This window comes from Pholcus phalangioides, unplaced genomic scaffold (genome assembly GCF_987345545.1).
Source record: "Pholcus phalangioides strain wild (caught in Gottingen) unplaced genomic scaffold, Ppha-v1.0 ptg000002l_1, whole genome shotgun sequence".
NCBI classification, from domain to species: domain Eukaryota; kingdom Metazoa; phylum Arthropoda; class Arachnida; order Araneae; family Pholcidae; genus Pholcus; species Pholcus phalangioides.
In genome coordinates this window covers 1,205,430-1,230,460 of record NW_028301595.1, presented here as the reverse complement: position 1 = coordinate 1,230,460, position 25,031 = coordinate 1,205,430, and the positions used below count along the sequence as shown (strand labels likewise).

The 25,031-nt window shown below is 38.5% G+C and overlaps 1 protein-coding gene across 5 annotated transcripts in view; it reads left to right on the top strand.

Annotated features, from left to right (window-relative positions):
- LOC149089039 (serine/threonine-protein kinase 31-like) overlaps positions 1 to 25,031 on the top strand; it is a 123,329-nt gene that overhangs the window by 25,105 nt on the left and 73,193 nt on the right. For 4 of the 5 annotated variants that reach the window (XM_089236790.1, XM_089236783.1, XM_089236794.1 and 1 more), the window contains 3 exons: positions 14,349 to 14,464; positions 19,022 to 19,204; positions 23,933 to 24,004. In XM_089236790.1, the coding sequence (XP_089092916.1) occupies positions 14,349 to 14,464; positions 19,022 to 19,204; positions 23,933 to 24,004 (371 nt within the window). The remainder of the gene's footprint in view (positions 1 to 14,348; positions 14,465 to 19,021; positions 19,205 to 23,932; positions 24,005 to 25,031) is intronic. The other variant, XM_089236801.1, reaches the window with a different exon arrangement.

The following is a 25,031-nucleotide window of genomic DNA, read 5'->3' as shown; positions in this document are numbered from 1 at the left end:
CGTTTGCCCCATTGTAATGTACTGAAAATATTTAATGCAATTCAGCTTAAGTGCCAACTTCAACTCCCTGTATTTTTCTATAATTTTTTTCCATGCACAAAATCTAGAAATAGAGCAGCTTTCTTTCTGCACTGTATCTAGGGATTAAGCTCAAATCTACATTTACCCCAAAAGATCTATACTTTTAATTAAGAACTTTACCACAGATTAATAACATGCATACTATTCAAGGTTACTCTTTTACTTCAATATCATTGAAGTTATGTAAAGAAACTGAATTTAAATTTTTTGATTTAAATCAATGATTTTTAAAAAAAAATCAAGCGATTTAAATCAAGCTGATTTAAATGGGCGTACCCTGGTGACAGTTGTTCACTCACCATAATGAACACAATAGAAGTCCTAGTTTTTCAGTTATTACCAAAGACTGTCAGAACCAGAACACCATCTAAGTTGAGTATCAAGAAGGTAAGCCATTATAGGTGAAGAAATCGAATCAGTGGTTTTGCCCCAGTGTGAGAATGTGTAGAAGGAGCAAATTCTGAGACTTTGAATTAGCCCGGTCAGATAGCAAGGTTATTGAGGACATCAAAAGTCGTTGATTGTCAGATCATCATTGAATTGCAGAGACAAGATCAGACCTCTGTAACAAGCTGAAACAAAGATAAGCCTATTCTTAAAAACATCTGCACCTATTGATAGCTATTAGTGTGCCTAGGCATTGAGTATCGAATATTATAAATTCATCCTGGATACTTTTCCCAGCAAAAGCCAAATGAAGTACAGTCGCCCCCCCCTGTATTCACGGTTTTTTTATACAAATACAAATACAACGCCACAACAGGCAAAATGCCCAACGAGGTGGCTGATAAAAAGATGCCCATAAAAATATGGATGTCATATATTTAAAAAAAAACCAGCAACCCAATTAAAAATGTAATTACACAAATTATAAACAATATATACACATGATAAAATATTATACAATGCCCATAAAGAATACTTAAGGTTGTCTTACTCTGAAAATGGATAGCTTGTCGATTTACCCCAACATGTTTATCGTACTTCTTTTTAAACGTGTCCATTGTATTACAATTTACTACCTCCGGCGGTAAGCTATTCCATTTATTAACAACCCTATTAGAGAAAAATTCCCTGCTACACCATAACCTTGCATTGTCCCTCACCAATCGATACTGGTGTCCCCTTGTAAAAGCAGTCGATTGGCGGTGTACTAAAAGTTCATGGTCCATCCTATCCATCCCATTGAAAATTTTGAACACCTCGATCATATCTCCTCGACACCTGCGTTCATCCAATGTAAACATATTCAAAAAATGAAGTCTCTCTTCATAACTCAAGCCCTGTGTACCAACAAGGACACGCGTAGCTCTTCTCTGCACCCCTTCAACCAATTCTATGTCCCTCTGTTGGTATGGTCTCCAAAACCTTACAGCATACTCCAGTCCAGGACGAACTAATCCTCTAAAAAGCGGAAGAATGACTTTAGGAGAACGCGAAGAGACCTTTTTGAAAATAAGACCAAGCATTCTATTCGATTTTTTGACCACCTCTGAACAATGTTCAGAAAACCTAAGTCGCTCGTCAATGAGAATTCCCAAATCGGTGATCCCAGTTGCATCCGGGATAGTGACACCATTCAACTCGTAAGTGAACCGTGGGTTGTTCTAACCAAAATAACCGACCATGCACTTATCATATCAACGCTAAACGTCATGCTCCATTCATTTGCCCATGCTGCAATCCTGTTTAAGTTGGTCTGGAGCAATTCCCTATCGCTTTCATTCCCCGATTACCCCCATTAGCTTCACATCATCTGCGAATTTGCTAGTAATCCCATCGTTACCCTGATCGAGTTTATCGATAAAAAGTGAAAAAAGTATGGGGCCAAGGACACTTCCTTGAGGAACTCCACTTGTGATGTCTGTCCAACCAGAGAATTCCCCGTTCACCATAACTCGTTGTGACCTATCTCTTAACCACGATTCTATCCAATTTAGCAAGTTGCCCCCAATTCCAATCTCGTGTAAACGCTTCAACAGTTTGCCATGTTGGACCCGATCGAATGCCTTCTGGAAATAAAGGTAAACAACGTCTACATTTTTGCTCTTACCCAAAGCCTTAGTCACGTGATCATAGAAGCAAAGGAGGTTTCTTACACATGACTTCCCCTTCCTGAACCCATGCTGATTATCCGACAATACATTATTCTCGTCTATCCATTTCACAAACTGCCATTTGATGATAATTTCCAAAATTTTCGAGAGGGAGCTCGTCAAACTCACTGGATGATAATTTGACTCACTGGACGATAATTTGCTTGCACATACATTTCTTAGAAGATTTAGGACCTCCACATCTTCTATTTGATTATCGTTGAGGATTCTATTACCCCATGCAACACCCGTATATCGAATATCATTATCTCCATTAAAAACCGATGCGAAAAAGTTATTGAAAGCACTACACATGCCTATATTGCTCTCTACCCTAGAGCCTCCTATCGAGAGGGGACCAACTGTCCCCTTACATCCATTATTTGTAACGTATCGGGATCCGGTCCCTCTACGTTAATGGTGGTCTTGTCGTTATGTGGGAAATTCCTTCTTATTTTAGACCCCAGGGACCTCTCAGTTACCGGAAACCACCCGAGGACCCACTGGCGAACCGGTAAGGGCCAGAGTGTTCGATTAGTTCGGCAGTCGGCGGGTGGGGTCTTTCGGCTGTCGAACGAGAACGGGCCAGAGGTCGGGCTACTGATGTCCCACATAAATTAATTTCCCTCATGACGACGATGCCGCTATTTTCGTGGAGGGGTTTGATCCAATATATGTATAGTTGGGCGAGGCTTAGCCCAGTTTTAATTATTTTTATCGAAGAACCTCCCGGGGGAGTTGTTGCAAGTCTCGTTGTGCGGATACGAAAATATAGTGTTGTACTCACTTATTTTCGGCGGGGGGCTGCAGACCTCCGTCGGAACAATTCATTTCATATTGTTATGTTAGTAATGTTTACATAATCGGGAGAGTCTGATCAGCTCTCCGGATTATGTCATGTTGCCAGATTCCAATGTAATTAAATTGTAATGTTTATAATAGTGACGCATGAATATGCAAATTCGATAAATTTGTTGAGGCGAAAAGGCCATGCGAGGACATGTGGTCCCAAACTTCTTGTAAAAGGGGAGTATAAATTCCTCCCTCTTTGTCTCTCACATTGCGTTCGTCTAATCTTGTTCTGTTCAACTGAAGCCCTCTAGTAGGACGATTCACCGTCTTACTACCGTATCTATTGGCCTTAGGCTGAATTGTTAAAATGCAATAATCTACATTATTTGAATCCGTTTTCCGGCAGGTCCGGAATCAAAATATAAAACAATCTTCACAGTCAAAGTTCTTCATTGCTGATCGAGGTGGTCCGGCCCTCAACCGAGAGGCCCCCGGAGCTGATCAAGGTGGTTCGGCCCTCAACCGAGAGGCCCCCGTAGCTGATCAAGGTGGTTCGGCCCTCAACCGAGAGGCCCCCTGGAGCTGATCAAGGTGGTTCGGCCCTCAACCAAGAGGCCCCCCGGAGCTGAGCAAGGTGGTCCGGCCCTCAACCGAGAGGCCCCCAGGAACTGATCAAGGTGTTCCGGTTCTCAACTGAGAAAACTCCTCTGGTATTTACGGAAAGGCTAACAACATCGGATGTCCGATCGCTGCACAGGTTGACTGTTGTTGATCATCAATTGGTGAGCCAGTATCTTTACTGCTAACGTCCAATAGAGGGCTCCAAGATATACTAATCCATTGTTAAAATTAACTAACCCATATAATTAATTGAATAAATAATATTTCATGCGAAAGTTTGTTTCTAATTATTTTCCACTTGTCGTTTGCCACTTTATTGCTGGATATTTCGAACCGGGCAAGCAACTCCCATAAGGGACGTTGCAATTTTGGGGGCTCGACCGGTTCTCAGTAAGTGTGGCAAACCGCGGGTGGAAAGTACTTTCGCTAAAAAAATTTTTTTTTTTTGATATTTAACATTGATTTTAGAGATGAATTCTAATAATCATAGTACGCCTAGAAATTTAGGTGATGTTCGTGTACAAATTGAACCGGAACCAAGTGGTTCACAATCGAATAATGGTTCACAAATGAACTTTACTTATCCAACAATGTCAAATCCTTATAACGAGACGCATGTAATACTTCCCCCGGCATTACCTTTAAATCCCGCAAATGCCTTGGTTCCATTGACCCAACGCAGTGTTGGTAGTCTTATATTTTCAGGTAGTGGAGAAGACGTTAGAAGCTTTTTATTAAAATGTGAATCGTATTTTAATCTTTACAGTGTTCCTAATAAGATCGAGTTAGTTGTAAGCACGTTTGAAGGTCGTGCTCAGGCCTGGTGGCAAACGATAGGCAGGCACGAATGGGAAAAATGGGGCCCCCATAAATCGTGGGAAAGTTTCAAGGGCTTGTTATTACAAACCTTTTCAAGGTATCATACCAGGGTTGAATTAGCTCGTGCTTTATTCTCTGAAAAGTTTTCGGCGGGCTCGTATCTTGATTTCGTATTACATAAGTTAGATCTTTTTCAGTCGTTCGATTTAACCGTTCCGGAGTCGGACAAAATTGAACTTATAATGTCACAATTACCCTATAATGTGAGAACATTTTTGGAAGTTAGGAAGCCTAATTCTTTGCAACAATTATTTGTAATGTTAGATCAATTTCTTGCAACGCGTGAAAATGTTCAAATTGAATCTCGTCAAAATTTTGAATCTTGTGAAAATTGTGTTGAGAGATTTCAACCTGAAGTTAGAAAAAATTGTGTGGGATCTACACAAAATGTAGTACAACCTTCAAGACGGCCTTTTAGGACAAATAAATTTTTTCGACAAGTTACCTGTTTTGGTTGTGGTCAAGTCGGCCATATAGTAAAAAATTGTAAATCAAATGGGAATCAGGGAAACTAGACCTGGGGTACATGAGAAGGGGTAGTGTATCCATGGGTAAAAAGACCCCTAGTAAAAAATTTAGTTTTCTTAATCCAGTTGTGAGAGTTAACAACAAGATTTTGACAGCAAAAATTGATACCGGTGCCGATTGTTCAGCGATCAGTTTCGATCTGGCTCGGCAGGTTGGTTCACCCACTAATCAAGTTAGACCCTATCACGGTGATAGATTTCAGTTGGCATCCGGTGAGTACTGTCAGCCTGTGGGGATTCTTCGGGCCCAAGTGGAGATACGAAACAGTGTCGTGCACACAGATCTGATAGTGCTCGCCAGGGTCCCATTTGGGATCTTGATCGGCAGTGATATTTTGAGTAAAACTGAAATTATAGTTGACTTCAAAAACTTTGAACTTAAAGGAGGATTGTTGTCATATAAAGGAGATGTTGATCAGGAAAAAATGCAAAATTTAGTAAGTAAATCGGAATTTGATTCCGATCAGAAAAAAAGTTTGTTTGAATTGTTAAAACAATTTCCGAATTTGTTCAGAAACACTCCCGGTAGAACTCACGTTGCTGAGCATAAGATCGTGACTGACGGAAAACCGGTTTTTCGATCCCCTTTTTCTCTCCCGCGATGGAAAAAACAATTAGTAGAAGAGCAGGTGCAACAGATGCTCTGTGATGACGTCATTGAGCCTGCCTCCACAAACTGGGCTTCCCCGTGTTTTTTAATCAAAAAGAAAACTGGTGATTGGCGATTTGTCGTCGACTATAAAAAGGTGAATAAAATTACGGCACCCGATCGGTACCCTTTGCCTTTCATCGATCAAATTCTACAACGAGTGGGTGACGCACGATTCGTCTCTACGTTCGATCTGGCCTCGGGGTATTGGCAAGTTCCAGTGCGGCTAGAGGATCGGGACAAAACGGCATTCATAACCGATTCTGGAATGTACCGATTTAAGGTAATGCCCTTTGGACTCAACAATGCCCCGGCCACGTTCCAACGCATGATGACTACAATCCTGGGCCACTTAGTCGGTAAGTGTGCCGATTTTTATTTGGACGACATTGTCGTTTACAGTTCGAATTTTGAGGAACATTTACAAAACTTGAAAACAGTATTTTCGTGTTTGGAAAAAGCAGGCTTAACTCTTAAGCCAGACAAATGTAATCTCTATAAAAAAAATTTGGAATATCTAGGTCTTTGTTTGACCAAAGAAGGATGGCACGTAAAACAGGACCAAACCGACGCCATTTTGAGTTTTTCTAGGCCTAAAACAGTAAAACAGGTGCAACGTTTTCTGGGACTCTGCGGGTGGTACCGGCAATTTGTTCCCCATTTTGGTGATGTCGCTAACCCCCTTTACGGCCTTACAAAAAAAGGGCAAAGGTTCAAATGGGACAAAATACACCAACAGGCGTTCGAAAAATTGAAACATCTCTTGTCTTGTGCTCCCGTTCTAACCACAAGAAAAAAAGATTGTGCCTTAAAAATTTACACAGATGCCTCAGGAATTGGGCTTGGAGCCATTTTGCAGCAAGTTGAGTCTGACGGGGAAAGGCCGTTAGCCTATGCCAGTCGTACCTTGAATTCAGCAGAAAAAAATTATTCGGTAACAGAACAGGAGGGACTCGCTGTTATATGGGCGTGTAATAAATTTCGAGCCTGGTTTTCAGGAGAACCTGTTACTATAGTAACGGATCACAGGGCAGTCGCCTGGTATTTTGAGGCTAAACAATTGAAGGGGAGGTTAAGCCGATGGGCTCAATTACTACAGGAATATCCTTTAAAGTTTGAATATAGAAAAGGTTCGACCATGCAGGCCCCTGATGCCCTGTCCAGAATGCCCGCTGTTGTCACCGGTGAAACTGATTTCGAGGAAAAAATTGATAATAAATTATATTTGTTCTCGTTTTTGGATTTACCTGAGTTAATTGTTCAACAGAAAAAAAATTACCAAGATATTATACAGTATTTTAATGATAAATCTGTCGGAAGACAAAAAATTGATGAAAAAATTGAAAAGTATTACCTTTTCGAAAATCAAAAATTGTTTTTTAGATTCAGGAATAAAAAATTGCTAGTAATTCCTCCACCATGTAGAGAGAAATTTTTGACTGAAATGCACATGCATCCCATTTCAGGTCACATGGGAGTCAATAAAACTCTTCAGCGATGCCGACGACGCGCGTTCTGGCCCGGTATGCGTAAAGATATAAAAAAATTTGTCCTGTCCTGTAAAAAATGCCAAACATGCAAATTCGACAATACAAGGCGATGGGGAGGCATGGTGTCAACCTCTGTTGATCATCCAGGAGAAATGGTTGGGATTGACACCATGGGTCCCTTTCCCGTTTCTTCCAGAGGGAACGTGCATCTGTTAGTCGTCGTCGATTATTTCACAAAGTGGGTAGAGTTATTTCCACTAAGACGAATTACGACAAGTGCAGTTGCTAAAAAGTTTGTTCATGAGTACTGTATGAGATATGGCTTTCCAAAAAGATTAGTTTCCGATAATGGTTCTTGTTTTATATCAAACCTTATGAGGGAAACTTGTAAAGTTCTCCAGGTCAAGCAAAGGTTCACAACCCCCTATCATCCTCAATCAAACCTTACCGAGAGATTTAATAAGACAATTAAACAGATGATCTCCTGTTATGTTGGTGATAAACATAAAGACTGGGACAAAAATTTAACCTTTTTTGGTCTTGCTATTAGGTCGGTTCCCTCGGAAACTACGGGTCAGTCGCCAGCTAAATTGTTTCTTGGTAGAGAATTAGTTTTACCATTTGACTGGGCTATGGACATACCGGTTTGGGAAAGGGTGAGTTTGCCCGAAAACTTACTTAAGCAAGTTAAGGAAAATGTCAAAAAACAACAAAGGAGACAAAAAAGATATTATGATAAAAAAAGATTATTGCACACCTTTAATCAGGATGATTTGGTATTAAGGAGAACGCATTTCCGTTCTAGTGCGCAAGGCAATGTTATGGCGAAGTTGAAACCACGATGGGACGGCCCGTGTAGAGTCCTGGAAAAAATTTCACCTATTGTCTACCTGATAGTGGATTTATCCAATGATAATGTCTATAAAGTCAATGCTTGTGACTTGAAAAAATTCGTTAGTAGTGACCAAATCATTCTTGAGGCTGTTCCGCAGTCACCTGAGAGTAGAGAGGTCCTTGTACAACACACTTCCAGTAATCCGAGTCGACATCATGTTTCACAAACGCCCTTAAATAGTGCTAATTGCACTAACTCTAGTACGTCCTTTAACCGGCAAAATCCCGAGGAGGACACCACTCCTAAGATGGTGAAAACGAATTTCATTAAATCTTCCGTAGGTTACTCTAAGTTTTTGGTTCCGATTCAGAGAGGGTGGCAGAGGGTTCTCGTTAAGAGGAAAAAAGAACCTCGTATTGACGTCTATTATTACTCTCCCGAAGGGACAAAATTCAGAAGCAGTGTTGAAATTTCGCGATACTTACAAGATCGGGATACTGATTTGGCTGTCGATAACTTTTCCTTTAGTGGGAAGTTTAATATACCAGGTGATATGTTAACATAGTTTTTGCAAGTATTTCTGTAAATTAACTTTTTTTAACCTATAGATTTTTTTTTTTTGGGAAAAATTCTTCCGTGGTGAGGGGGAATGTAACGTATCGGGATCCGGTCCCTCTACGTTAATGGTGGTCTTGTCGTTATGTGGGAAATTCCTTCTTATTTTAGACCCCAGGGACCTCTCAGTTACCGGAAACCACCCGAGGACCCACTGGCGAACCGGTAAGGGCCAGAGTGTTCGATTAGTTCGGCAGTCGGCGGGTGGGGTCTTTCGGCTGTCGAACGAGAACGGGCCAGAGGTCGGGCTACTGATGTCCCACATAAATTAATTTCCCTCATGACGACGATGCCGCTATTTTCGTGGAGGGGTTTGATCCAATATATGTATAGTTGGGCGAGGCTTAGCCCAGTTTTAATTATTTTTATCGAAGAACCTCCCGGGGGAGTTGTTGCAAGTCTCGTTGTGCGGATACGAAAATATAGTGTTGTACTCACTTATTTTCGGCGGGGGGCTGCAGACCTCCGTCGGAACAATTCATTTCATATTGTTATGTTAGTAATGTTTACATAATCGGGAGAGTCTGATCAGCTCTCCGGATTATGTCATGTTGCCAGATTCCAATGTAATTAAATTGTAATGTTTATAATAGTGACGCATGAATATGCAAATTCGATAAATTTGTTGAGGCGAAAAGGCCATGCGAGGACATGTGGTCCCAAACTTCTTGTAAAAGGGGAGTATAAATTCCTCCCTCTTTGTCTCTCACATTGCGTTCGTCTAATCTTGTTCTGTTCAACTGAAGCCCTCTAGTAGGACGATTCACCGTCTTACTACCGTATCTATTGGCCTTAGGCTGAATTGTTAAAATGCAATAATCTACATTATTTGAATCCGTTTTCCGGCAGGTCCGGAATCAAAATATAAAACAATCTTCACAGTCAAAGTTCTTCATTGCTGATCGAGGTGGTCCGGCCCTCAACCGAGAGGCCCCCGGAGCTGATCAAGGTGGTTCGGCCCTCAACCGAGAGGCCCCCGTAGCTGATCAAGGTGGTTCGGCCCTCAACCGAGAGGCCCCCTGGAGCTGATCAAGGTGGTTCGGCCCTCAACCAAGAGGCCCCCCGGAGCTGAGCAAGGTGGTCCGGCCCTCAACCGAGAGGCCCCCAGGAACTGATCAAGGTGTTCCGGTTCTCAACTGAGAAAACTCCTCTGGTATTTACGGAAAGGCTAACAACATCGGATGTCCGATCGCTGCACAGGTTGACTGTTGTTGATCATCAATTGGTGAGCCAGTATCTTTACTGCTAACGTCCAATAGAGGGCTCCAAGATATACTAATCCATTGTTAAAATTAACTAACCCATATAATTAATTGAATAAATAATATTTCATGCGAAAGTTTGTTTCTAATTATTTTCCACTTGTCGTTTGCCACTTTATTGCTGGATATTTCGAACCGGGCAAGCAACTCCCATAAGGGACGTTGCATATTGACGTATCGAAAAAATGATTTTGGGTCAGAGCCAATGTTATCTGCCAACCTAGATTCAACTTCCTTTTTACTATCCCTTATTGCTTTCTTCAACAGTCTTCTTTTATCAGTAAACAATGATAGGGCACCTTGTCCACTTTTATACTCTCTGAATGCCCCTTTCTATTCAAGATAAACGTTCCGCACGCTATCCGTGAACCATAGAGGGTGCGATGTACAAACACGCTTTTTTCAAACAAAGGGTATGACGTCGTGCAAAACAGAGGACAGCTTCGTACTAAATTCTCCCCATTGACTTACCACCCCTACTGATTCCAACCGGTCTTTGAAAACTTCTGCTAACCTTCCTCTCAAAACATCAAAGTTAGTTCTCTGAAAACAAGGAACCAATCTTTTGTTATCAACCTTATCCGAGGAAAAGTTACAGTGAAACCTGACGATACGATGATCACTGGAAGAAAACTCTTCCCCCACTGAAACATGTTCAACTAGATCCTCAGAACTAGTAAGAACTAAATCCAAAAGAGCAGTACCCCTAGTGGCTTCTGATACATGCTGATATAAAAAATTTTCGAGCACCAACTTAAAAAAGTCTCTTTCATACTGATTTCCAGATGAAAGGTTCTCCCAATCAATACCTGGGTAATTGAAATCGCCTAGTATATGAGAACCCTCTTACGCTTACACATGTAGGAAATTTCATCATGCAATTTGGCGATGTAGTTTGGATCCCTAATTGGTGGATTGTAACAAACCCAACAATAAGTTTATGACGTCTTTTGTTCTCAAGTTCAATCCATATGGTTTCAATATCACTTCTCTGCACATTACACTCTCTAGCCTTCAAACAGGATTTCATGTATATCAACACTCCACCCCCTTTCCTATCAGATCTATTTCTCAAAAAAGTATCGAATCCGGAGATGTGTAAGAACGATTCATCCCCATCGTTTGCCCAAGATTCTGTAATGGCTATAAGATCCAAGTCCTCCACAACTATCATAGTTTCTAAAAAATCTTTCTTGTTACCCAAGCTCCTGGCATTTATTAACGCACATTTTAATTTGTCCGCTGTTTTAGTGTCAATCGAGAAGCCATCCAAGTCAGAGGTGGGTAATTCCCCGTCAGTACTGTTGTGATTACCATTAACTAACCCGCATTCCCGACTACGTGGTCTGGGAGTAAAAAACCTGACCTAAGACTATCGCAAACCTCCCAGACCCTCCTCTTATTTAGATGGATCCCATCCAAATGAAGCCACCTATTGGTAAATGTGGGAAGCTCCATGAACGTGACCCCAAGTGAGGAACAAATGTCCTTCAGGCCTATATTGAATTGCTGGATCCTATTCCTATACCCCTATTACCCCTTGGCAGCACTGGAATCACTGCCAGATCTGAACCCCCCTCCCTAGCGGATAATAGTAAATCCCGGTACTCTGACAGAGACTCACTAATATTCGCTTTTACCTGATTTGTTCCCACCCACAGAATCACCCGCAAGGGCGCACTGACATGGCGGATAATCCTTCGGTAATCCCTCGGCAACGGTTTTGGATAAAACTTCTTCTATTGGTCAATGAGCGGAGCGCGATAAAAGCACGTCCGTTCCCAACCATGGCGAAGACGAGAAAGAATCCCCTTTTTGAAAATAAAGGTAATTTTTTCCCCTTTATTGAAATTTTTTTTTTTGACAACACTTAGTTGTTGTCATTCACGTGTTTTTTTTACAAAATTTGAGTTGTGCTTGTTTAGGATGGCTCATTCTTCTAGTGCTACTGATAATGCTTTGAAAAAACAAATAAAAGTGAAAACTTCACAAGAAAAATTGGATACATTGACATTGCTTGGCAAAAGTAAGTCAATACCTGCTGTGGTCCACCATTACGGAATCAACGAATCTACGGTGAGATATATCAAGAAAAATGAATTTGAAATTCGTTCAGCCGTAGCTGTAGCTGCACCCATGGTAGTCAAAACTTTGTAGCGCCTACGGGATCCATGTTTCTCGTACAGAAAATGATGTTTTTGTGGGTACAAGACTGATACAAAGAAGTATTCCAATTAATTGTAATATTTTAACACAAAAGGCAAAAAATGTAACTCTTCCATAAGAAAAGGGCTAGTGAAACGTCTATTTCATCAGAATTTTCGCAAGTAAAGGTTGGTTTCATAGGTTTAAGAAACGATTTGAATCACCCAATATAAAAATCACCAGCAATCAAGCCTCTGCCGACCAGGAGGCAGCTAGAAAATTTCCAAAGACTTTGTAGAAAATTATTGATAGAGAAGGGTAATGCACCGTAGGTGTTTACGCTAACGAAACTACACTATTTTGGAAGAAAATGCCGCAAAGAAGTTAAGCAAGAGTGAGCTCTTGGTTTTAAGGCAAATAGAGATGGACTTACTATGTTGTTTTGCACAAATTTGTATGGGTAGCATGATAAAGCCCGCCATCATGCTCAAATCTGCGAATCCGTGAGCATTGAAAGAAAGAATAAGCCAAAGCTCTCAATATTTTGGACGACTAATAAAAAGGCTTAGACTATGAAAACCCTTTTCCTGGATTGGTTTAAACTGTGTTTCGTTCTGGAAGTCAGGAGGTACCTTGTTAATGAATACATGCTATTCAAATTTCTTTTGATACTAGATTGAAGGAGGAATTAATGCAACTGACTGGTCCTGAAACTGAAGCAGTACGAGATGAAGATCAAGATAAAGAAGTAGAAGACAAGTTCACCACAAGTAACATAGCGGAAGGGTTTTGCAAGCTCAAATCAGCAATAGATTATTTTCATAACATAGATCCCTCTATTTTACGTTCTTCACATGTAGAAAAATTAGTAGAGGAAGCCTTGTCAACATACTCCAACATATTTGATATGAAGAGAAGAAACTGCAAACAGAAAAATCACAATGTTCTTTCAGAAAACATCACCAACAATCGCCAAACCTCCTTTACATTCTTTTCTACCTCTGCGCGTCACCCTACTCTTTTTCAGATGTTCAATAAACAAGATATGCAAGAAAAAACTATGGTTTCGGTTATTCACGGATTTCCGTATTTGCGGTCACCCCTGGAACGTAACCCCTGCGAATATTGAGGGCCAACTGTATATGAAAGTACAACCCCGGTACAGAAGTATAACAGATTCAAGTCAAACAGTAAGAGAGAGAGAGAGCTTTAGTCCCAAGCCATATTTATACAATAATAAACAATTCCTCAGTCCAAATGACCTACAGAAACCTGTCTCAGGATGAGAAGGGTTACGTCATAGCAAAAAATGTCACAATTTGCATATTCTCATAACATAGGAATATTAGAATTGTAAAATTTCAGAACCGTAATGGTAGGCCTTGTACATGGTAAACAAATTATCAAATGAAAAGTTCAAATTTTTCGGCAGAGCTCAATGGCTAACCCCAGCCAAGGCAAACAACCTCATACTGTTTAAACATTTCTGTAATGTTATCCTGTAATAATTGTAATAAGCTAATTGTGTTTTTATATTTATAAAAACACAATTCAGTAAAACAAGACCAAAGATGATGTCTCACCTGGAGGTTTTATAAAGCATTACAAAGGAGAGCAATATTAATTATATGGAACACCAGCAGCCCAACTTGCAGTCTCATACTCGTCCAATGACTGGAAGACTTCACCCTCTAGCTGAGAGATTAAATGAAAAAACTAGCCCGTGACTGAATACTAGCGAGACGTTTGGTTGTTTTTAGTAGCTGGGTGGTCCTTGGGCTCTAAAAGGGTACATGATCTCTCGCATAATATCTAAAAAATGGGTCAACAAGGAAGAATCCCATCCTTACTTGTTACAACCAGGGGGGGGGGGGGGGGGGGGTTGAAAAACTGCACAAGTGGCGTGAAAAACATAAACAACCATGATGCACCTGCTCAAGACAAGACACTTAAAATGCCGATTTGGCAGGATTCGTTGCTCGTAAGCTGCTGTTACTCGCTCATGATCGCTTGCAGTACATAATGTTCTGTTACTTTCTGTGCGATGGTATCAGTCATGCAAATAGACATGGCTGTGTGTGACTTGTTTATCGCTTCTAATTGCTTCCAGTGGGCGATCAGTCTTAATCTATTCCATTTCAAAAGGTGAATTGAATGAGGGCATTTTGTTTCTTACAAATTTGTCTGTATGATGCACTTTCACTTTCAAAACCGAGCGTGGCCCAAGCTCTATTGCAATTGGAAAATTTAAGAAATTTAATATTTAAGTATGCTGAATAGTTAATAAGTATGATATGGAGTTTGAATTATAATTTTTCACATACTTCTAGTATTAATATGTATTTTTTTCCTTCAGAGGAACCATTGAGTCCACTAAGAATGTCTCCTGTACCAAGTCTCAAAAGTACGAGTCCAGTTATTTTGCAACGTAAAGACAGCTCTTCATTTTCAGATCTTCCAAAATCTTCCCCAGTAAGATGTCAAAATTGATTTTCTTTTCTACTATAATTAGTATTTCGTAAAATCAAGTTTAAAAAAATATAAAAACTATTGAATTGACAATGAGATGAAACCTGAAGGATTATACATATGATCTCAGCTCTCCCCACTTCTTTTTTCAGAAAAATTTATTGACAAAATCTGTTCTTAACTGGGGTGACTATATGGCCTGTATTTATCGCAATTTCCTATTTTTTTTCATGGAAATATTAGTTGGTCTATCCTTAACTGAGTTTGACCTATTGCACATGAACTTCAATTAATTTAAATTTTATAATTCTTTTAGGGCGGTATTCACTGACATGATTTAAACCATAGTCACAATTTTTTGATAAGCAATCCACACGGATTGGTTGAATTCAGGCTTTTATACAAATACAACGCCACAACAGGCAAAATGCCCAATGAGGTGGGTGATGCCCATAAAAATATGGATGTCATATATTTCAAAAAAAAAGAACAGCAACCCAATTAAAAATGCAATTACAAATTATAAACAACATATACACATGATAAAATATTATACAATGCCCATAAAGAATACCTATGGTTGTCTTATTCTAAGAATGGATAGCTTCTCGATTTACCTAAACATGTTTATCGTATTTCTTTTTAAACGTGTCAATTGTGTTATAATATACTACCTCCGGAGGTAAGCTATTCCATTTATTAACAACCCTATTAGAGAAAAATTCCCTGCGACACCATAACCTTGCATTGTCCCTCACCAATCGATACTGGTGTCCCCTTGTAAAAGCAGTCGATTGGCGGTGTACTAAACGTTCATGGTCCATCCTATCCATCCCATTGAAAATTTTGAACACTTCGATCATATCTCCTCGACACCTACGTTCATCCAATGTAAACATATTCAAAAAATGAAGTCTTTGTTCATAACTCAAGCCCTGTGTACCAACAAGGACACGCGTAGCTCTTCTCTGCACCCCCTTCAACAAGTCTATGTCGCTCTGTAGGTATGGTCTCCAAAACCTTACAGCATACTCCATTCCAGGACGAACTAAGCCTCGAAAAAGCAGAAGAATGACTTTAGGAGAACGCGAAGAGACCTTTTTGAAAATGAGACCAAGCATTCTATTCGCTTTTTTGACCACCTCTGAACAATGTTCAGAAAAACCTAAGTCGCTCGTCAATGAGAATTCCCAAATCGGTGGCCCTAGTTGCATCCGGGATAGTGACACCATTAAACTCGTAAGAGAACCGTGGTTTGTTCGAACCAAAATGAGCGACCATGCACTTATCAACGCTAAACGTCATGCTCCATTAATTTGCCCATGCTGCAATCTTGTTTAAGTTGGTCTGGAGCAACTACCTATCGCTTTGATTCCCGATTACCCCCATTAGCTTCACATCATCTGCGAATTTGCTAGTAATCCCATCGATACGCTGATCGAGTTTATCGATAAAAAGTGAAAAAAGTATGGGGGCCAAGGACACTTCCTTGAGGAACTCCACTTGTGACGTCTGTCCAACCAGAGAATTCCCCGTTCACCATAACTCGTTGTGACCTATCTCTTAACCACGATTCTATCCAATTAAGCAAGTTGCCCCAATTCCAATCTCGTGTAAACGCTTCAACAGTTTGACATGTTGGACCCGATCGAATGCCTTCTGGAAATCAAGGTAAACAACGTCTACATTTTTGCTCTTACCCAAAGCCTTAGTCACGTGATAATAGAAGCAAAGGAGGTTAGTTACACATGACTTCCCCTTCCTGAATCCATGCTGATTATCTGACAATACATTATTCTCGTCTATCCACTTCACAAACTGCCTTTTGATGATAATTTCCAAAATTTTCGAGAGGGAGCTTGTCAAACTCACTGGACGATAATTTGACACCGCTTCTCTACTACCCTTCTTAAATATCGGAACAACGTTAGCAAGTTTCCAATCTCTTGGGATGATACCCTCAGCAACACTACTCCTGTATATTTGTGCGACTGGCCCCAACAATTCATTAGCACATTCCCTGGGATAGATATCATCTGGTCCTGGTGCTTTGCTTGCACATACTTTTCTTAGAAGATTTAGGACCTCCATGTCTTCTACTTGAATATCGTCGAGGGTTTTATTACCCCATGCAATACCCGTATATCGAATATCATTATCTCCATCAAAAACCGGCGCGAAAAAATCATTGAAAGCACTACACATGCCTACATTGCTCTCTACCCTAGAGCCTCCTATCGAGAGGGGGCCAACTGTCCCCTTACATCCATTATTGACGTATCGAAAAAATGATTTTGGGTCAGAGCCAATGTTATCTGCCAACCTAGATTCAACTTCCTTTTTACTATCCCTTATCACTTTCTTCAACAGTCTTCTTTTATCAGTAAACAATGATAGGGCACCTTGTCCACTTTTATACTCTCTGAATGCCCTTTGCTTTTCAAGATAAAGGTTCCGCACGCTATCCGTGAACCATAGAGGGTGCGATGTACAAACACGCTTTTTTCGAACAAAGGGTATGACGTCGATCAAAACAGAGGACAGCTTCGTACTAAATTCTTCCCATTGACTTACCACCCCTACTGATTCCAACCGGTCTGTGAAAACTTCTGCTAACCTTCCTCTCAAAACATCAAAGTTAGTTCTCCGAAAACAAGGAACTAATCTTTTGTTATCAACCTTACCCGAGGAAAAGTTACAGTGAAATCTGACGATACGATGATCACTGGAAGAAAACTCTTCCCCCACTGAAACATGTTCAACTAGATCCTCAGATCTAGTAAGAACTAAATCCAAAATAGCAGTACCCCTAGTGGCTTCTGATACATGCTGATACAAAAAAATTTCGAGCCACTTTTTCAACCAATCTATGTTGATCTCTTATCCAAAAATTGTGACTACAGTTTAAACCATGTCGGTGAATACAGCCCTTAACCTGCTATATTTTCATTCCACTGCTTAGACCAGTATTACAAAGGTTGATATTTTTATTGAAAGTTTGATAAAAGTTCTGTTTTGAAATTTGAAAAAAGCAACCAATAAGCCTAATAGTTACATTTTTCAAGTTTTAGAAATGAACTTTCTAAAATTTTTATAGTGCAATCCAGGTCTTATCAAAAACAAAATGAATAATATAATATTTAATTCTGTCTAAATATTGGATTTTCTTAGGATAAATTTTATTATTTTTTAAACTTCCAATTTAACGACCATCAAATATAACATTCGTTTTCTGTGGAACAGGAGGTTGGGTGGGTGTGTTTAGTGTTGATGAGAAAAATTCATTGAATACTGTGTTTGAGGTTCATGACAAGATCTTTATTCAACCATTGCCACAATATGATGTATTTAACATCCCAAAGCAGGATATGCTGAGAACGGCAACATACATCACAGAATAATCAATGCTGCTGCAGAACAACTTCAAGAACACTTAAGATCAGCATAGAAAACACTATTGGACACAGGAAGTTTTATTTCTGCTAAACCACACATTTACCTCGTCCACATTCCCCTGCGGACCTCTAACGAATTGGTGCATGTGGGAATGTGTGTGTATGTGTAGTGAAACCTGACGTGAAGTTTGTAGTTTGTTTCTGTGTAATGCTTGTTATGTGTAGTTGCCATCTGCCACCAGTTTTTCTAACTATAAGTGAAGTGTCAGGAATTTTTACAGCAGAACGTTTTCAGTCAGCTGAGGACTTCTTGCAGGTCAGTGCAAAACAATTTGTTTTAAGGCTTGACACAATCTATAAATGAGCAAAATGCAATTTAGGAAAACTATAAACAAAGCTGTGAAGGAGCTCTTTTGAAACCTTCAATGTGATTCATAAAAATATTCGTTCCAAGTACTTGAACTGTATAGATGGATAGATGGATGTTTTCTTATGGGTTACAAATTTTTTAGATTACTTTTAATCTAGGGGTTCTTATCCTGCAGTCATTTCAGGGGGTCATTGAGCCTAGATTGAAAAAACTCAACTCATTGTGTTTACATTTTGCTGTACACTGAATGTTATTTTGTTGTGTCCGACAGTAGACATTATCATGGTTAACGCAAAAGTTCCATGGAGCACAAAAGGTTGAGAACCCTTGTTTAAATCAATCAAGGAACAAATAGAGCTTATCAAATATTTTGTATCGTAAGTTTGCACCTCTGATTATTAGGATTGTGTTTACAATATTTCAAACATGCTTCAGGTATAAATAATATAAGAATCAGGATTCTCTGCTTTTGTCGCAATGTAGAATCATATTTATGATTCAATTCATCCCAAATCCAACCAGCACAGTGTCATCATTCTTAACAACAATCTGCTTCTTATCTTTGTATAGAAATGTCTTAAATTAAGAGGGGAAGGGGATTTTCATTACCTAGTCCATTACTAAGGAGTTTTTTCTTCCATTGTTGAGAAGCTGATTGTCCCACTTTTTAAGATGACAATTATTTTTTTTTGTACAAACTGGTATTAACTCTTGCTTTCATTTGTAATGTCTTTTGTATGATTTTATTACTACTTTTATCAACTAAATAATTATGTATCACTTATTTGTAATTAGACAAGTGGAGTTGGTTTCACACTGCCTGAAGAACGAGAATTAATTTGCACGTACATTGAAAATGCTGTAACATTCTTTGGCCATTGTGCAACTAAGTCAGAAGCAGTAAATCGGATGTCTACCACCCTGCAACAAACATGCATCTCTCTACCACGAATGAATAAAACACCTAATCATAAGAAAGTATGTTTCTTTTTTTGTGTTTGTGCTTTTTATATACATTTATATTGGTGTAATTCCAAAAATCCCATTGAGTTGATTGTAGAACTGGCTTTTTTATCTACTTAATAATCAGCATCACGTAAACTGGTCAATCTGAAAAGGAAAATAAATCTCTGAACCCTATTAGTCTGTTTTAGCCTTTTTTTTCTAGATGGAATCCAAGATTCAGAGTTTTTCTAACATGACTTTTTGCCTGAAAAATTTTGAAAGTCCATTTATTGGTTAATATTTTATCAAATTTTCCAATTTATTTACAGTTCATTTCTTTTTAAAACAGCTAGAACTTTTAACCCTTTTACTACCACATTACGAAAAAATGAAGTAATTATATAAATTTTTTGGTAGGTCATTTTAGTACTAATTAATGCCCAAGAACATTTTTTTACAAAAAATTATCTGGAACATGATAAGTTGTGTTTAACCTGGTACTTTAAAGTACCATTGACATTATATGCTTACAATAAAAAAAAACCAATTCAAATATGTTGAATAATATAATGAACTAGCTGATATCCGGCGACGTTGCCCGCCCTGTAAAAAATTTACATATATATAGCTTATTAATTATTTCTTAATAAAAATATTTCTGCATTAAGTAAAACAAAATTACTTTTATTTTTAAATATTTTAATTAAAACTTCAGGCAATCGCTTGTGGATACACAATATTTTTGTTTGTCCATCTGGTGTGTAGATGTACAAATTTTTAGGATTACCAACAGGCGACGTAAAGCTGTCCGTGTGAAAAACAGGGATCATGTAGGTTGATACCTGCCACTACTAACAACTGTCCTTGCGCTTAGTTGATTGTCATGGCAAAAGCTAAACGAATCGGGAACTGTAATCGCTTTAAAGTGAATGGCATTTCTTCAGTGATAATTGGGGTATGTGGAATGAACACGTCTTCTCCTCCAGCACATCCAGTTAGAATCGTTGCTACAATGATGTAATTGTGCAATTTCTTCACGCAGAGTCTGTTGCCACTGCAGAGTATCGGTATGTCCAAATTTCTTAAAATCATTATAGGGGCTCCGACTTTGAGGGTCAAGTTGTGTGGTGGCACACCCGAAATATCCAAAGAGTTCAGAAATTCTGCAGGATACAGAACTGTCTGCGCTGTGTCTGTGACAGTGTCAACCGATTTGTAAGATGTGGAGTCTCCCGGAATAATTTTTAGGATTTTTCCGTTGATCTTGTTCACACTGTCATTTTTCGGTGCCAGAATCGCACTCTCACAAAGCCACTCATGGTTTTGGTGATTTTGTTGAATGTTTGGGAAGACTTTGTCTGCAAGTTCTTGAACTGAGTTTATATATATAATAACTGGCAAAATCAATTTGGGAATGTTATCAGTCCAGTGCTTGGGTCTACGGGAATTCTTCCATTGCCAAGTTTGATCAACTGATGTGAAAATGATAGCAGTGCTGAGTGATTTTGCAGTTGAACTCGCATGTTGGTGGATAATGATAATTTTTTAGCTTCGTGCCAGAGTGTTGATGTCCTAACAAACTCGAGGCGACCACCGATAGACAGCACCTTCACTTCCAACCCATCTCACTAATGGCAGTAAATTGCAATGTAGCGATATGGCCAGAGTTGGTGTTTGGTGAAGTAGAGTGATGATGATTTGAGGCAAGCATTGAGTTCATCAGCTGGCGTTGAACATTTTTATTCCCTGTTTTATCGTCGTAGTTGTTGTTCTCTGTTGTTAGTGACGTCATATGTCCAGCTTCTGCAACGAATATTATTCAAACTCCTTTTAAGCACTTTTTAAATTGAAACTATACCTCAACGATGGGTGGTTGATGAGATAAAGGCCACATTAGCACTTACAGGACACCCTGTATACATGCAAGCAAAAATATCTGGCGCTTCCCGGGTTTTTTTAATTACTGGGAGGATTGGAAAAGTGACAAACCATTATAAAGGAATAAACTGTTATGATGGCAGCGTTAAAGATGTGACAAACTATTGTAAAAGCATATACATGTCTGAAATGCATTGTTGGGAACCACGGTAACCAAAGTAAACGTTCCGAAAGTAATTGTTTAGGCCCCAAAACCATTGTTGCCCGACAGTTTTTCCGCCCATTTCGGGCATTTGCCCAGCTCTGACGAACTTTTAAAGTAGCCTACGGTTCAATCCCGGTCCTGTTTAGTATATATGTAAAATCTGGCAACGATCGGTCTAAAACTGTAGATTTGTATAAAGAACATACATACATACTTTGACATTTATATATAAGATATTTATTTATACTAAAAGCCCTAATTTGTTTTATATATTTTGGGGAAAATTTTGTAAATCTAGTGTTTTTTTACAAAAAGTGTAATCACTTTTACAGGGGCATAACATCTAACTGAATTTTATTAATTAGCGTATTTAACCCATTTGCTACCACTGGGACATACAATAAACATTGATAAGTTGTCACTCTGTTCAAGTTCTCTTTTTTTCTTCTGTCCCAACTAGTTTTCGTAAATAACAAATTAAACCCTTGTTTACTCATTGCTATTTTTGGTTAACTTATCACTATTGAAAAGCTTGAAAGAGAACAGCAGATGATTTCTATGGATCCCTTCAAAGAAAGAGCTTGATTAAATGCATTGTTATATGTTCCAAAGCAACCAGAAAAACCTTGGTATCAAAAAGGAAATACTTGAGTGATTAAAGTGATAGAGAAAGTTCATTTGCTGACTGAAAAAAAGTTCTTGTAACTGTTAGGGACTGTTCAAGCTGGACCTGATTTCTGCATGGGCAAGGGAGGTATTTTCAAGGACCTAAACTTTTTGGGGGCTTCAAATTTGAGCAAAATATGTATATTTGTTGATAAAAAAAAAAGACATTTTCCCAAATGGAACAGACCTTCTAATGTCTGCTCTGCCCTGCCCCTTCAAGCCAATATCAGTCTTTAAATTCTGTATTACCTGATGTACCATGAACTATTGGTGAATAATTTAAAGCATTAAAATTAAATGTGTTGTGAAAATTAATGTGCATTGTGCAGGAGAAAAAGGTAACTATTCTAACAGTTGCTGTGGTCTGTCTAAATCTAAAAAAAAGTATAAACCGCAAGCGTACCCGTGTATTACACTTGCGGTCTAAATCTAAAAAAAGTATAACCGCAAGTGTACCCGTGTATTGAACCATAATAAATTAAATACTATAAAACGAAAAAAAAAATTAATAAATTGTTTTTTCTATTGTTCAATCAGTATCGCACTCGAAACTGATGACACCTTAAGCTGTCACAATTTTTGAAAAACTTGAGTAATGACTTATCGAAGTTTTACTGTATATGTGCCCCATGAGCATTTTATTATTTTATTAATATCTTTTATAAAATTGATATGAGTAAAAGTGACTTAGTTTACATTGCATTTCAATTATGACAATACCAACAGACATGTGCCCCACTAAAAAACACCAATGAGAGACGTCCCCTCTGATCCCTTCTCCTGGTGATTTGAAGAAAAATAAATAAATCGGTATATTATTGATATTTGCAGGAGTGGACAAATTCTAGGTGCCAGGTTGCCACTGCGACTAAAAAATTGTATTGGCACCTAAAATTTTCTTTGTGTAGTTACTAAATTGCAGGCTGAGAGCAGCACAAAATGTCTGGAATTATTGCAGCATATCTGCAACAAGAAAGAAGGTCACTATGCCCAAAAAAAAAAGAAAAAAAGAAAGAAGCATTATTTTGGACTTTTTCTTCAGGTAAAAATTTTTTTGGTGCCTAAAAATTTAAAAACAGCTAGGGCCATCATTGGGATTTGTCCAGCTATTTGTATTCCTGTTGATTTATTAAAGCACTTATTTTTTCCCAGAAAAAACAGTTAATGACACACACTTGCTCTTTCATCTTGTAATTGTATAGTAGTTAGACATATCAGTCTTTATACTTCAAAATACTGACACCCAATAATGTGTGTAAGGCATGTTATAGGCTTAAAATTAACCATTTACTACTGCCAGTAGTGAAACGATTAATATATTTTTAACAACTATAATTGGTGAAATGTGCATGTCTTTTAAAAGAACGATTTCTCAACAAAACATTGTATAAATGTATTGACTCTTCCAAGTGCAGGTTAACCACCTATATTTCTTTCTTTGGGAGGGAAATGCTGCAGTTCATAATCGGCTATAAACTGTGGGTCCTGCTGTAGTTATCTATGTGCATCAAAATGATCAGTTGATCACAATTCTTATTGTCAAAAATGGAAGAATTACGTACATTATTTTTAATTAAAAGTGTCATAATAGAAGTTATGGCATCATTTTTCTCTTTGAACCAGTGTAACTCTTATTTCCCATATAATGAAATTCATAAGATTGCTGAAGGTTCAGTTTCTATGCTTCATAAGTCATTCTTAAAAAAAAAAAAAAAATTGTAATTTTTTATATTTGTCAGTTATTTTAAGTATTTTCTTAGGGTTTCATGACTGGCATTTCAATGAACTGAATGCAGATTCTGGGCTGTTAGGCCATGGTCCAAGAAATTCACTTGGGAAAGTTCAATGCGACTCCTTCTAGGTCTCTGCAACAAGTGAAAAGAGTGTAGGAGATGCCTGCGAAAAATGTGGAATTTCTCAGGGCATGGTCTAATAGCTCCGTAGCTCCATGTGTTTTACTTATTTAGTTTTTTATGTGATATTTTTTCTAAGTATTAAATTTTTCTTTACAGATTTATGCAGCATTATATACAGGTGACAATTTGTTTTATCGTTGCAAGGTTTTGAATGCGAGTTATGGGAAGGTATATAAATAAATAAATAAATAAATATATATATATATATATATATATGTATGTATACAGTCAGGGCCCCCCTGTATTTGCGGTTTCCAATATTTGTGGGCTTTTTTCCTTTATTGGAAAATGTTTTGTGACAACACTGAGCAATCATCATTCACGTGTTTTGTTTACAAAATTTGAGTTGTGCTTGTTTAGGATGGCTCATTTTTCTAGTGCTACTGATAATGCTTTGAAAAGGTAAATAAAAGTGAAAACTTGACAAGAAAAATTGGATATATTTACGACAACTCTGCTTGGTGAAAGGAAGTCAATACTTGCTGTGGTCCGCCATTACGGAATCAACGAATCTACGGTGAGATATATCAAGAAAAAGAAATCTGAAATTCGTTCAGTCGTGGCTGTAGCTGCACCCGTGGCAGTCAAAACTTTGCAGTGCCTACAGGATCTACGTGTTTCTCATACAGAAAATGGTGTTTTTTGTGGTTACAAGGCTGATACAAAATGGTATTCCAATTGATTGTAATATTATGACAGAAAAGGCAAAAAATTTTACTCTTCCACTAGGAAAAGGCTGGTGAAATGTTCATTTCATCAGAATTCTATGCAAGTAAAGGTTGTTTCATAGGTTTAAGAAATTATTCGGATCACCCAATGTAAAAATCACTGGCAATCAAGCCTCTGCTGACCAGGAGGCAGCTAGGAAACATCCAAAGACTTTGTAGAAAATTATTTAAGAGAAGGGTTATGCACCTCAGTAGGTGTTTACGCTGATGAAACTACACTATTCTGGAAGAAAATGCAGCAAAGAAGTTTAGCAAGAGAAGAAAAGCGAACTCCTGGTTTTATCTTAAGGAAAGTATAGATGGACTTACTGTGTGTCTTGTGCAAATGCGTATGAGTACATGATAAAGCCCACCATCATTTTCAAATCTGCGAATCTGTGAGTATTGAAGGGAAGGATAAGCCAAAGCTCCCAGTATTTTGGACGAACAATAAAAAGGCTTGGACTATGAAAACACTTTTCCTGGAT